Below are 14,609 nucleotides of genomic sequence, written 5' to 3' on the forward strand. Positions count from 1 at the left end.
CGACCAAAGTAAGTATCCGGGCTAGGCTCGGCAGGAAGCCCGGTTCTCCATTTGTTTATCCGGTTAGGCGCTTAAGGTATGAAGCATGGTACGACCGAGGTAGGGCGGCTCGGCTGCTGGGCTCCAGCTGTGCTGACAGGCAGTTGAGAGCAGGTGATGAATGGCATGGTTTATGCTGACAGATGGGATAGTAGAGCCACGTGTCAGGAGATGACAGGGAGTGGATATGGGGCTCAGAAGGTATATAAGCATGTCTGCGCCTCCCATACGCGACACACGAACGTATCTGTAAGAAATCCTTACACTAAAACGCTCTCTCCCTTCTCTCTATTCCCTCTAAGGTGTGTGCTAACTTGACCGTCGGAGGGTTTTTCCGGCCACACACCGCCGGGTAGCTTACCATTACTTGCTCGCAGGTGATCGGACATCGACGGAGCTCGGAAGAAAGGAATACGGGCACGCCGGAATATTTGCTCCCCGTACACCTAACATAAATACACCTAAAAAGTAAAAAAATTATAATTTTTTTTTAAAATTCAATAAATACCAAAAATATATAAAAAAAATACAAGAATTCAGTACATTTTTTTTTATATTCTTATGTATTTATTAATTTTTTAAAAATATTGTTTCACAAATTTTTTACTTTTTAGATACATCTAAATAAGGTGCATTTAAAAAAGTAAAAAAAAAATTTAAAATTTTAAAAATATTCACAAAAATAAAAAATAAAAAAACCAAAAAACTCAATTTTTAAAAAACTTAGGGATCATTTGAGATGATCTATATAAGTGCACTTTTTGACTTTTTATGAAATATGAGTTGGGTATGGATTGAGTTTGAAGTGATGTGATAGAGAAGTGATATGACTTAAATAAAATGATACGACTTAAATAGGATAGTGACTTTTTTGATTTTTAAAATTTTTTAATTTATGCCAAACAATACCTTAATTTAGAAAGCTCAAACCAAGCATACTAAGGGGTTGTTTGGGGTGTCCTAAATAAGTACACTTTTTGTCTTTTTAGACTAAAAAATAGAGGTTGAAAATATGGATGTTTGGATTAACTTTTTGACTTTTTATGGAAAAATGTGTAATAAAAAATTATAAAAATTGATTTGTAGGGAAAAATTCGAATTGGGAGTTGTGCTGCCGTAATTGTTGACTTTTGGTGAATAGTATTAACTTTTTAACTTTTTGAATAACTTTTTGACTTTTTGACTTTTTTACAAGTTCTCAAACTTGGCCTAATTCATTCTCTAATCTACGTTGGAGAAAGACGAATCGGGGATTCAAAGGTGGCCCCGATCACTGGCTGGCTTGGCTTTTTTGAGTTTGCTTCGCTATCAAAACTATACACAGTGGTGTTTTGAAAGGATGGCAAAAACATTAATTAATTTTTTTATTTTTTATTTATTTAATATGATGGGTAATATGACTCAAAATTGATAAAAAGTTAACATTTAGTTTTTTTTAGTCTCTTTCCAAAACACCCCAAAGTATCATCATGTTTTTTAAAGTAAATTATAAAGAGAAGAAGGGATTCTCTACGGTACACAAATCGTCTTATTTGGCCCTGGGACCTTATTACGAGTTTCATTTTAATAATTCAAACCGATCAATGTAATGAATTTGTCTAGTATTTCATTCTTGTAAAACATTATATTAATCATATATTGATATCCCTTTAATTAAAACACATTTTTCTTAACAATTTATTTTTAAAATCATACAGGAAAAATGGTCTACAACAACGTTTTTTTTTGTGGCGTTTAGGGAAACGCCACTATAAATTAACGAAACACAACGTTTTTGTTTTTGATCTCAGTGAAACGGTGCTGTATTGGGTCAATGTATTGACCGTCAAAACCTCCGTCTCTTTGAACTCAGTCTCTCTTTCTCAGTCTCTACCACAACTCAGTTTCCCTCTCTTCCAAAACCCTCGATTTGAAGCTCTCACTCTCTCTTGCTCAGTTTCAAATACACTCTCTCGCTAGCTCGCTCGCTCAATTTCTCATTCTCAACCCTCGATTTGCTCGATTGCAGATCCAAAACCCTCGATGGTTTGCGCTTCATCGATCTCTGTCGCTCGCAATCGAACTGTCTAGCTATTCTTCATCGATCTCTATCGCTCGAGGGTTTTGCTCTAGCTGTTCTTCATCGAACTCGAACTCGATCTATTCTTCATCAAATCGATCCATTCTATTCTTCAGCAAATCGATATGTTCTTCATCAAATCGCAGATCCAAAATCCAAAATCGATTTGTTCTAGCATATCTCTCTTGCTCTTATATCAGGTACATTTTTCATTCTCTACTTTCTCATTGTCAAATCTGCTAATCTGTTATACTTTCTCTGTAATTTTTTCGTTCTTTAGTTTAAAAAATTTGGATTCTATTTACTTAAAATGTTTGTAATTGCCGAAGTCTTAGTGGATTCTATTTACTTAAAACGTTTGTTTGTTTGTAATTTTAATTTGGATGTAGGAGACAATAGGTCACTTGATCAAATTCCTATTGCTTGCAAAGATGCAGTAGCAATTTTGTTTATGTTTGATCTTACTAGCCGGTGTACTCTAAATAGGTATGTTAATTATTTCATCATTAAATCAATACTCCTTTTAATAGTGATACATACATAGTTTTAAGTTTAAAGAACCACTAATTTGATATAATTTATAATATCAAATAGGGTGACATAACAGTAGTCAACATTATTGATTGATGTCAAGCATGTGTAACATTATGATTTTGAATTTCTAATGTTTATCACAATTTTACTATGAAAGTTAATAAAATCCATTGAACTATGTATACATTTTATCAAGCTACTCAGGATTGAATTTGGAACTCAGAATTTAGACTGGACAAGGTGTGTGAAGGTCAGCCAGTACATATGTTATACATTAAAATTCAGAAGTTTAAGCTCTACCGAATGAAAGAAGAAATATTGCCCTTAATCATCTAAGTCTCTCTCTCTCCCCACCTTAAATGGCAGCAGAAGGCATGGTTTATGGCTTAGGAAATTTTTTAAGGCCCTATTTGGACCTCGAATTTTGAATTTGTGAAAAAAAAAACTTGTACTTCATTTTTCTTTATTTTATTTTATAAACCCAAAGTTCAAACACAACCGAAATATGAAATTGTAAACAGGGGTTTAAAGTAGATGAAGGTACAAGTTTATAACTAAATTTAGTTTGAGTTAAAGCTCAAGGTATGAGTTTGCGACTTAGTATGAAATTGTAACCAGGGGTTTAAAAATTTATTTTAAAACTCATACTAAATTTCTTATTAGTGGACATAAAGGTTTGAGTTTCACGCGTATTCAGTAATGTGGATCTTATTATCTTTCTGTAGTGGTAAAAATTAATAAATAAATAAAATGTAGCGAGAAACTCATTTACTATAGCATCATTCATTTTATATTTCCCAAAATATTGGCTCAATCGAATATCAAGCTACTCAGGATTGAATACCCTGAGCCAACATATGTGCTTTTTTATTTATTATTTTTTATATTTCAAAAATAAGCTTGTCATTTTGGTGCTAGAAATTGTATTTGGCAGACTACGAGTACTTTCCTTAAATATGTATCTGAAACCCAGACAGTAATATAAACATTTTACAAGAAATTACCACTGATTGTGTTACTTATCTTGTTAGTTTTTTTCCCCCTTCCTTCTATTTGTTCTCTCAAATAACTACTTTCCCTTTGGTTCTTTGCATTGTTTTTAAATGGTTTGCAGAAAGGTATTGATGAGAACTGGGCAGCTGCTCTTGAACACAATCTTGAAGCTTTTGCAAGGGTGGTATGTGTAATTGACTGCCACATGTAAAAACTGTACTTATTATTTCTTGGTAAATGAGTTTTAAATTTTAAAACTTTTCAGGTCATGTTATATGTTTACATGGAAGTCAATGGTGTCCCTTTGAAGGTAGTAACAAGGGAAATAGCATGGTTTGCTTCCATGCTTTTCTATATTTTTTATCGTTACACTTGTTTTTAATTCTACATGCAGTAACAACCCTGTGTTTCTTGTATTGCCTGCTAAACATTTTTTCCCCCCTCTCTTGGAACATGCTTACTTGGTCTTTAATGCAGTTGTTAAGTACTGCGCTCTATGTTGTTTTTCTTGCACAATCCAATGATTAATTGTTGCAGATAGCTTACAGTTCAAGTTTAGAAGTTTGAGTCGGTGATGTTGAGTAGTGTAGCTTGTTACTTTGTATTTTAAAATCCTCTTCCCTGTTGCTTTGATTGATTGTAGACTTTTTGCTTCACTTCCTTTCAGGCGTTCGTTGATTGTGGTGCACAGTCAACAATCATATCTAAAAGCTGCGCTGAGCGCTGTGGGTAAGTTCTATTTATTGAACTTAGTTCTGAACAATTATACCTTGCTTCCTTAGAAATATTAGTAATGCAGATTAACATACAAAAACCTGCGCGTGCTTGAACTACCTGTAGATGCATGCAAACACCTGATTAATATTTGACTTTTGTACTTGTGTAGAACAATTCTAAATGAGCAACCAATCCATTTCATTCCTATCGAATTGGCATCTCTTCCATGTGTTCTTAATTTGTTTTGCGTTATTTTAGGGTAGGCCTAATGGCAATGTGGTGTGAATATGAATCATGGAGTAGAATGACAATGTGGCAGGGATATGAATCATTGACATTACCCATGTCCATTACATAGATGAACCTCTCTGAAATTAGTGGTTATAACTTATAGCTTATTTATGTGATTGCTCAAGTTAAGGTAGTGTCTGGTGTGCAAATTTATGTGATTTCTGTGAGTCTGTGCCGTCGTCTTATTGATATAATTCGAAAGATGGTTGACCCAGAGGAAGTGTGAAGTGAAGTTTTCATTGTTGTAACTTGTACCTTTGTCATTTGGAAGAGATCTTTCTATGGCTATTGCACACATTTTTCAGTTGGTAACTAGGTAAGATGGAGTTGAATAATGCCATTCGTGTTTTAATACATTATAGTTGGGTAACCGGCTTAAGCTAGCTACTACTTGTATTTTTTTGTTTCCTCCATTTGTAAAGATTGTCATCCTGGTATTTGAGTTTTGGATCTTCATGTGTTCACTTAATCCAAGGCCTTATTTATTTATACAATAATGTGGTGAAAGGTATTCTTGCAACTCGAGAGTGGGAATTTGGAAAGTAACGACTTGAATACTTAACAAACAGTTGACTATATAAGAGACCTTGAGACGTTGTTTGCTTCAAGATTACGAAACAACATGTAGGAAATTACATAATGTTTTAGTTGTGGAATTCAGTACAGTGCAAACAAGCCATGTAAATGGGGAAAAGGGCCAAGCCCTGGTTCAATACACACCTTTTCCACCTAAAAACTGCAAACAAGCTAAAGAATCCAAGAGCTCCAATAGAGACAATCTTCTAAATTTTCTTGATCTTGATGACTGATAGAAACTTTTGTCCTATGCACTTCTGTGGGCATAGATTGTTAGTGATACATGTTATTCATTTTGTCATGATTATTGTTTTCTACTTTGTCTACACTATAGTATGTTTAAGATCTCAGTGAAGAAAGGCTATTGTCATTGATACATCCTCTTGCAGATTGTTGAGGCTTATGGATCAACGTTATAAGGGCATTGCTCATGGGGTTGGTCAATCGGAGATATTAGGTCGGATTCATGTTGCTCCAATCAAGGTAATGTCCATACCAGTTTTCTAGGGAAGTTGCTTTGTCGCCTTTGATTTTCTGATCGAGCAAGGATTCTCTAGAGTTTTTTTTTCCTAAAGTTTCCTAGAGTGGTACATTGTGTGGTTGAGATTTAATGACAAGTCACATCAATTTTTCAACATTAAATCTCAACCACACAATACACCACTTTAGGAAACTTTAGGAAAAAAATACTCTAGAGGATCCTTGGTGTTTCTGATCAGTAGGCCTCTATGTCTGCATGTGCATGCACGCCTACTTGTGTGTATGGATAATCTGATGTGTTTTGCTTTTTTATTGTTATACTTCTCTCAAAGCACATTTAAGTGTGAAAATGGAGAGCATGTTTGACACCTGTTGACTTCTTGTTATTCAAATGTTTCATAATTTACTGATTGGGAAATATTTGAGTACTTGGTTTAGTGACAATCTATATTTTGTTGTTGTCTGCAATTCATGTGTCATCTTCAGTAGTTGGAGGTTCTCCTCTTTTTCCTTACTCCATGCTTTGTATGTTCTGTGTGTGTAAGCAAGGTGTGGAAAAATATTGTGCTTACCTTTAGTTTGTAATTACAGGGAAGCACATCTCTCATTTGTGCGCTCTTAGCCTTACAGGTTATTATTAGTTTGAAATATGTTGATGAATATATGACATGTATCTGATTTCTCTTTAAAAAAAATTCTTTACTATGCGAGATGAAAGTTTAGTATCTCTTTTTTGTACTATTGTAAACTTGTATGCTAACATTTTATCTTTGTTTCTTTCTTCTTTTCTTTTTCTTTTTTAAAAAAAAAACATTTTTAGGTTGGGAATGTGTTTTACCCTTGTTCCTTCGTGGTTTTGGATTCTCCTAATATGGATTTCCTTTTTGGGCTGGATATGCTTCGTAAGCACCAGGTAACATGGTTATTCTTACTTACCCCCAAAAAAAAAAAAAACATGGTTATTCTTTCAAGCTGTTTAAATTTATGACTTTCTCCAAAATCCAGAGTGGTTAAATAGTTAGTTCTAAATAGCTACTGGTTGCAGTGCATAATTGATTTGAAGGAAAATGTCTTGAGAGTTGGTGGAGGAGAGGTTTCAGTACCCTTTTTTCAAGGTTGTTTTGTGTTTCCCACACTATCTGCACTACTTGCGTTATTTACTTTTTCACTAGTGGTTAATTTCCATTGAATTGATTTGTTTGTCTGTGATTTCTGGATTTTTTGAAAAGCTTAAATTTTGGATTTATTTCAGAAAAAGACATTCCAACTAATTTTCTGGATGAAGTTGCAAAGCAAGCCTCAAGCTCTGGAGCACAGGTAGGGATATTCCTGACCATGTGCTTTCACTAAATGGATTATACTCTGATAATTGCAGTGTGATGGTTTGTTGAGAAGATACATAAAAATGATGTGGAAAACAGGCAGGGAAAACAACAAAGGAAAATTTGTTGAGAAGTTCATTTTTAAGGGGTATATAGCATTCAGTCAGAAACTTCTCTTAAGGTTTTTATTGATGATGTTAACATTTTTTTTTCATTATCTTTGTCAGTCAGAAACTACTATTCTAAAAGTAGTGTGCCTTTAATCTTAGTTATTATCTTTGTTTCCATTTAACTGTCGTGATCCCATTTTGTATCGGAACTCTGTATCAAAATTTTGTTCGTTGATTATACTATCGTAGACTAAAAAAAAAAAAACGATTTAGATTATTAAGATAACTTATAATGAATTACATGGGCATAAATAGTACAATTCATTCCATAGATATGTGCAGGAGATTGAAGGATGTTACAAGTGATTGGCTTTTCCCACTTTTTGCGGTTCTATCAACCATTTGCTTGGTGGATTTAGACAACTGTGACATGTTGCTCCCCTTTTTTTCATGGTTGTTGGTGCAGAGGACACGCACCATCGCAGTGAACTATTGTAATTACAAATTTGACGCTTCTTCCTTTTTCTTGCTTTGACTTAAAAAAATGAGTATAAGAATCTAACGCACATGTTATCTTGCAGGGTATGATATGTGGTTCGATGTAAAATATGCTTACTTCAACTTCTTACAATCAATTCCTCACCCATCATCCCATGGTCTGACACCACATGAAATGGGATTTATTGGATCATCCTCAGATACATCTATTTGCTATTTAGGAGATGAACCAGATATCAATGCTATGGAGAGGGTGAATGTGGCTGAAAACGGAGGTGACAGTGACGAAGAATGAATAATGATGTGTTAATGAGGGTGGTTTGATCTTTTGAGGAGCTCTTTGGTGAGAAGATGCAGAGTGTAGAACAGAGAAAAAGCCGGAACATCTTCTATGTTTGCATCATTGAACTTTTGAACAGGTTTTGGGGAATTTTGCCTGCTGGTTGAAGATATGGTGACAGAACTATCTCTTAGTATTCTCAGTAAGTTGGGTCTCTTCAAATATTTTTTTGTAGAGTTCTTATTGTCAGTGGGAGAGACTGCTGCTAAAGTAGGTTCAATGAACGAGGCTCCTGCTAAAGAATGGCTTGAGAAGAGCAAGATGTTTTGATGTTCTTTGAAGTACCAAAAGTGACAGCTATGTTTTGATTGGAAATTGGTGGTTTTATTTTCACTTTGTGACTTCTATTTTTGTTTATTTATTTTTCTTAAATGAAGAACCAAACAGAAGAAAAAGAGGGAATAATAACAATACCCGCAGATTGCTTGGTCTTAGTAATCACATAACTCTGTAATATCAATTTTCAACAAAATTTATGATCAATGATTGAATCACAATGACCATCACGTTATATTTACTCTTTTTATATATATTTTGAATGGATTTATTTTACCATTCAAAATGGTATTTTATTTCATATTCTTGCATCAGCAGTAGGAACCCCCCCCAACCCAAAAAAACAAAAAAAAGAAGAAGAAAAAAGTGGCGTTTTTTTGAAAAAAAGTCACAAAATGACGTCATTGTAGGGAGTAGCACAAATTAAAAAAAAAAAAATAGTGGCGTTTTTTCAAAAAATGTCACTAAATGACGTCATTATGACGTCACACGTTAATTTGGGACGGAGGATGAGACGGTCGTCAAAGATTTTAGGCCGTCTAATATTTTTAGCGACGTTTTTTAAACGTTGGGTAGCTATTGCGGCGGCCCTATCAGCGGCGAAAGTTTTACACGTCACTATAAGATATTACGGCGTTTTTTAGGTTTTTCGCGGCGTTTTAAAAACGCCGCTAAAGAACGAATTTCCTGTAGTGAGTTATCAATATTCGATCAACGTGATTTTTAGCAAAAATAAATTACTCGACGAGTTCTACACATTGAACGGTTTGAATCATTGAAATGAGACTCGTGATGGGCCTCTCAGGTCCAATAGCACAATAATAGATTAGAGAGAAGCCCTTCCCAATTATAAATAAGTCGATATAAATTTATTTAAAATACAAATCCTTCTTAATTCTTCTCCTATATAATGATAAAATTATTTAAATTATTAATTAAAATAAATTTATAATATCATTAAAAATTGTTAATTAATTTGATGATTTATTAATAAAAATAATTTTTTGTTATGAAATTATAAATTTGAAGAAACGAAATGTAATTTCTAAAATTATATGGGACTAGTAGTATTTTAAACAAATCTCATAAGGTATATTTATAATTCACTCTAATTTAGAAAAGGGTGAATTATAGCCATAGTTTCTTAAGTTTGAAATTTGTTTCATTTTAATTGTTATAGTTATAATTGTGTCAATTAAGTCTATGAAGATTAAATTCCAAATCAATTTACCTTTAAAGAAATATAAAAATAAATTATAAACCCAAAAGTTATATTAATTACTATAAGGCCCTATTTCCCTATTAGTATAATTATAAAATCCCTATAAATTATAAAATCGTTATAAAATTACATGTGTTTAGAATTGGTACTTTTTCTCAGACTTGTCAATATAAATATATGAGTATTAGATATATTGAAGAAATTGAATCAAATAATTTAAATAATAGGACTTCACAACAAATAATAATTGAACAAAATATTACTATAATCAGGTTATTAAAAGAATTTAACAAAAGTCTTAAGGAAAATCATTTAAAAATTATACATGAAATTTGACACCTACTATTAGATAAATGTAAACAAATAGTTATTGTAGAAAATAAGTAAGAAAACACTACAAATGAATATCTTTATCTATACTATTATATTAAGTGAAGGCCTAAATTGGTTTAGTGAAATCTTTTTCCTCGCATTCCACGTGGCAAGTTTATATATGCTAAAATACAAAACGTAAGTAAGTTTTGAACCCAAAACCTTAGATTTCATTAAAAACATATTTATCACTTAAGTAACATATATATTATGATATTAAATTCTTTATTATTTGTTTTTATTATTACTTATTTGAATTGCACACGCATTATGTGTGCCACCCGTTAGTCTTTATAGGGAAAACTCTCCAAAGGAATTTTTTGAATTACTATCACCAGAAAAAAATACTGTGTGATAAAACAAAATAAAAAAGTATTTTTATAATGGGTTTAATTTCTCTCAAATTGTCATCTCAACTTAAAAGAGTGTTTGGACTTGGTAGACCTACTTTGGGGCCGATTTCGGTGATTCGAATCGTTCACTTTTGAGGACTCATTGAGTAGACTATTCATGCAAAAAATCAAAACGGTTGGACATCGATAGTTATATGTTTTGATCATATTTGTTTTAAAAAAATAGACGATAAATATAATATAAAGAATAGTCATTCATTTTTTGTAATACAAATCTGATTTAAACATATAGTGATTACCAACTTGAAAGAAACCAAGCCCTTTTATAATATAACAAAACTTAAGATGGAATAATATAATAATTAAAATCTTAGGGTCAATATTGTAAAGCAAAAAGGATCAAAGTGAAACAGAATAGAAAGTATAAGGACCAAATTGAAACTCTGAGGAAACTAGAAAGACTATTGATGTAATTAGTCCTTTTAAAAATTCTAAATACTTTTTTGAATTTATTATTTAATAAAATTGACACTTACTATACTTCTATAACATATTGAAATAATTCAAATTGTTAATTTAAAATATTATTAAATATTGTTAATTAACTTAATGGTTATTAAAGAAAGAAATTCTTTGTAATGCAATTATAAATTTTAAGATGTGATCTGTAATTTTCAAAATTATAGGAGATACTTAATATTTTAAACAAATCTCATGATGCATTTGTTTATCATTTTTTTTATGGGCTTCTTTCTTGTGACTACTTTTTTTTATTAGTTATTTACCAAATAGTGTATCATAAAAAAATATATATATTATAAAAATGAGACAATTACCTCAAGATCATATAGGGGAAAAGATAGTTGCCACAAAAATGTTTGGAAGGCTCTAAATATATTCTAAAATTTTGATTGGACAACCCAATTTTCAAATTTAGGGCTCTTTTGAAAAGTGGGTTAGTAAACAAAAATCAGCTTTTACCACATTTTAGATCACACTTTTTATACATTTTTTCAAAAAAAGGTAAAAAAAAAGGTTAGCTTTTAACATCTTCCCAAAAAACCCTTAATGTTTGTTGCTTTTTTTTCTTAACATTTTAATTAATTCCCACCGTACTCCCCGCTCACCTAGTTTGTTGGTGGCACCTCCACCACCTCATATCCTTCATTTCTTACTTGTTTTCTCTTTTCCTTCCTCTAAAGCCTAATCCTAATCTCAACGTCCTCTCATCTCTTCATTTTCTTTACAACTGACACCTCTATTCATTAGCATCCTCCTCATCCTTACCTAAATCCTATACAACAACATGGAGAAGGGATTGGGAAGAAATTTTTGGGATTAATGATTGGACCATGCAAACTAGAATCAATAGCGGCACAAGGGACGGGAACCACAACAATAGATGGAAAAGATAGAGGTGAGTTAAATTATATCCAAATTTAAGTAAATAATTCAAAATGACTTTTCAAATTAACAAGTTTTTATCTTTCGAATATTCAACTGACCAATTAATTCTTTGTAACGTACTATATTTGCCACTATTGGAATTTCCCATTGCTGTAGTAGTACGCTCTGGCCAGTGTCAAAATGTCTAATTCTGAATGAGCGGAAGACGATTGAGTCTGCCCATTTTTTGTTCCATTCTCAAGTCTCTGAACTTATAAAGTCTAGTTTCTGTAGTGGACCAATTCGTTAACATACCACCGAGCACCTTCAAGAATCTCTTAGTCCTCATATTGAGGATCTATTACATGTGCCTCAACTATGAACACCTCCTCAAATGCAGCTTCCTCGTAATTTTGATCTTCAACAAGTGTCAAGAGCTTCCTCGATAAAGAAAGGAAAGCAAGTAACCGCCCAGGGCAATCTTGTTTGCGAGTTTACCATCTAATCCTAATCCTATAAGAACTAGCACGAATGAGAGTGATTTAAATATAAGAGAAAGTGCTAATGATCTCGATGTAACTCAAAAATACAAGCATTTGTGGGTTCAATGCGAAAATTACTTTCATTTCCTACCTCTTGTTTGGAAAAATTTGAAAAGGGTACAATAGGCATTGCTCTGAATTTGGAATCAAATAATGTTGGTGACCTTTTCAATTGTAGCCAATATCTTATTACGAATAATTCTAACAACTTCAGGAGAAAAAGAGGCATTTACCTATTATAGAGATAGTGCGATTTGCAGTGGGCACTACATCGTCCCGCGCATGATTGGTGTATGTCGATCTTAAGGAAAATCCCACAAGATGGAACTTTCGATCAATAGGCACCTATCTTACTAATAAAGGGGCTTTTCTTATGAAAGAATAAAAACTCCCTTTGAAGGGGAACTTATTTCAAGGGACAAGGAAAGAGCAATAAACCGGACTAACCTTTTTCTTTTTTCTTCCTTAAAAAGAAAAAAAAATCATTTATACTCATAACTCAAGTTGGATAACTACATACAATCCAATTCCTCTAATCACACTTTTTCCAAACAAGAGGTAGGAAAGGAAAGTAAAAAGGCAAAAAAATTGGGTTTTGAAAAGGAAAGGGAGCAAAGCCTTTCTAGGTTTCAAATTTAGTGGCTTAGAGAGAGAGAGAGAGAGAGAGAGATTTTAGAAAAGCCTAGCAGACGGGACTATCAACCCCTTCGTACTTCGATCCAATCAATCGATTGATCAAGAGGCTAATCTCTTTTGTTTGGGCTGGTAGCTAAAAGTCTCTTGAACAAGGGAAGGGCAACATAGGTTTGGAGCACTATAGCGATCCTGGTTGTCCCTTCACTGTTCTGTTGTATTCCGGACTCGGTTCCGTGAAGTTGGTAGTTGTATCTGTCTTGTTGTCGTCCTTTAATTCCACTTGATTGAGTTTTAGGATGTTTTGGGCAGGATTGTTACAAGTTGGTTAGGCCTTGGTTTCAATTCCTTGTTGCCCAGTTTTTAGGCGGTCCGCTCGAGCGGGTCTTCTTGCGCTCGAGCAGGGATTGCACACTCCCAGTTTTTCGTGTCCCTGCAAAACTTCTGCAGGTGTGATTTTTACGCTCGAGCGGGTTTCTTTACGCTCGAGCGGTGGCGCTCGAGCGGGTACTCTGGCGCTCGAGCGGGCAGTACCTTTTTGGTGTAAGTTTTGAGAGGGGGAAATATACGCTCGAGCGGACTGGTTTTCGCGCTCGAGCGGATGTGCTTTATTCTTGTGTCTTGGCGCTCGAGCGGGCCTTCTTGCGCTCGAGCGTGTCCAGATTTTTGTTCTTGACGCTCGAGCGTTGTGTTCTCCGCTCGAGCGGGAATGTCGTATATCAGTTGGTAGCTGGGCATTTTAAAATCACTTTTTGCATTCTCTCTCTCTCTCTTACTTTTTCAAAAAGCCATTTGACAGCTCCTCTCTCTAAAACCATAACTTCTCTCTAAGTGTTGATCTAGCTAGGGTGTTTTCCTCATCTTTGGTCTTCACAAGAGTTCGGTTGATCGTCGAGGGCTATCCATTGATCTGAAAATATTGAGTTTTGGAGCACATCGAGTTTCCTCACCTTCTTTCCTTGAGCTCCAAATTTGAGGTAGGGATTCCTACTCACTCTTATGGTCTTTGACATAGATTTTTGGTTGTTTTGATAAAGTGTTGTAGTTGGGTAATTTTAGGACTTAGGGTTTCAAAATGTGTTAAAGAGGGTTTTGTGATTTTGGGCTCATAATATGTATTTTGAGTTTCAAAATAATGATATTGTTGTTGGTTGTTGATATATAAGCCATTGGGTCAATATTGGGAAATGGGGTAGAAAACCCTAATTGGTTGTATAAATTAATTTGTATGATTAATTTGAGAAAATGGTGGTTATATGGAATTGAGTTGGGAATAATGAAATTGACTCATTATATGGTTGAATAGTGGAGTTGGGTTTATAAATCGCTCACTTTTGAAAACATTGATATTTTATCTGTTGGAGCTTTTATTATTTGTTTAGAAATAATTGCTTGGGCTACCGGTGGAGGGTAGTTTTGATTGTTGTAGACAATGCATGATGATTAGGCAAACTAAAACTAATCAATTGGATATGTCATAGAGTATGACGGTTGATAGAATACATTAACGTTATGTATTGATTGATTGTGTATATGACCTATGTGTATATACATTGTGTGTGTGGGAGGAGATAGGGGATGTACTCCACGGTTTAGGGGAAGATGGGGGATGGACCTCTAAACCGGATGTCGTTTGGGAGGAGATAGGGGATGGACTCCACTGATACAGCTCATATGCTTGTCAGATAATGTGTTGATATAGCTCATATGCTTATCTTTGGAAGTGTTGATACAACTCATATGCTTATCATTGGAAGTGTTGATATAGCTAATATGCATATCTGTTGAAATGTGGATACAGCTTGTATGCTTATCTGTTGAGATGTTGATACAACTAGTATGTTTATCTATTGTAAAATGGAAAAT

General features: G+C 33.7%; 1 protein-coding gene across 4 annotated transcripts; it reads left to right on the forward strand.

Moving 5' to 3' along the window:
- Positions 1-3,530: 3,530 nt before the first annotated feature.
- On the forward strand, positions 3,531-8,372 carry LOC145790839 (protein DNA-DAMAGE INDUCIBLE 1-like). Of its 4 annotated transcripts, none has more exons than XR_014330097.1 (6): positions 3,531-4,354; positions 5,599-5,692; positions 6,510-6,602; positions 6,735-6,804; positions 6,942-7,159; positions 7,464-8,372. XR_014330097.1 is itself a non-coding variant. In XM_082869713.1 (6 exons), the coding sequence occupies exons 2-6, from the start codon at positions 5,612-5,614 to the stop codon at positions 7,485-7,487; spliced, it is 333 nt and encodes a 110-aa protein (XP_082725839.1). In that variant the 5' UTR covers positions 3,531-4,354; positions 5,599-5,611; the 3' UTR covers positions 7,488-8,372. The 4 variants fall into 4 exon arrangements, 3 of the variants coding, with proteins under 3 accessions (XP_082725839.1, XP_082725837.1, XP_082725838.1); XM_082869713.1 differs by having other exon boundaries at positions 6,942-7,006; XM_082869711.1 differs by having other exon boundaries at positions 6,942-8,372.
- Positions 8,373-14,609: the final 6,237 nt, after the last annotated feature.

This window comes from Camellia sinensis, chromosome 5 (assembly GCF_055761805.1).
Source record: "Camellia sinensis isolate YWXY chromosome 5, ASM5576180v1, whole genome shotgun sequence".
In the NCBI taxonomy this organism is placed as follows: domain Eukaryota; kingdom Viridiplantae; phylum Streptophyta; class Magnoliopsida; order Ericales; family Theaceae; genus Camellia; species Camellia sinensis.

Excerpts from the sequence above, each read along its gene's own strand:
- LOC145790839 (XM_082869711.1), top strand. The coding sequence starts at position 5,612 with ATGGATCAACGTTATAAGGGCATTGCTCATGGGGTTGGTCAATCGGAG. Across the intron at positions 5,693-6,509 it reads TTCATGTTGCTCCAATCAAG|GTTGGGAATGTGTTTTACCC; the intron begins GTAATGTCCATA and ends AAACATTTTTAG. Across the intron at positions 6,603-6,734 it reads ATATGCTTCGTAAGCACCAG|TGCATAATTGATTTGAAGGA; the intron begins GTAACATGGTTA and ends TACTGGTTGCAG.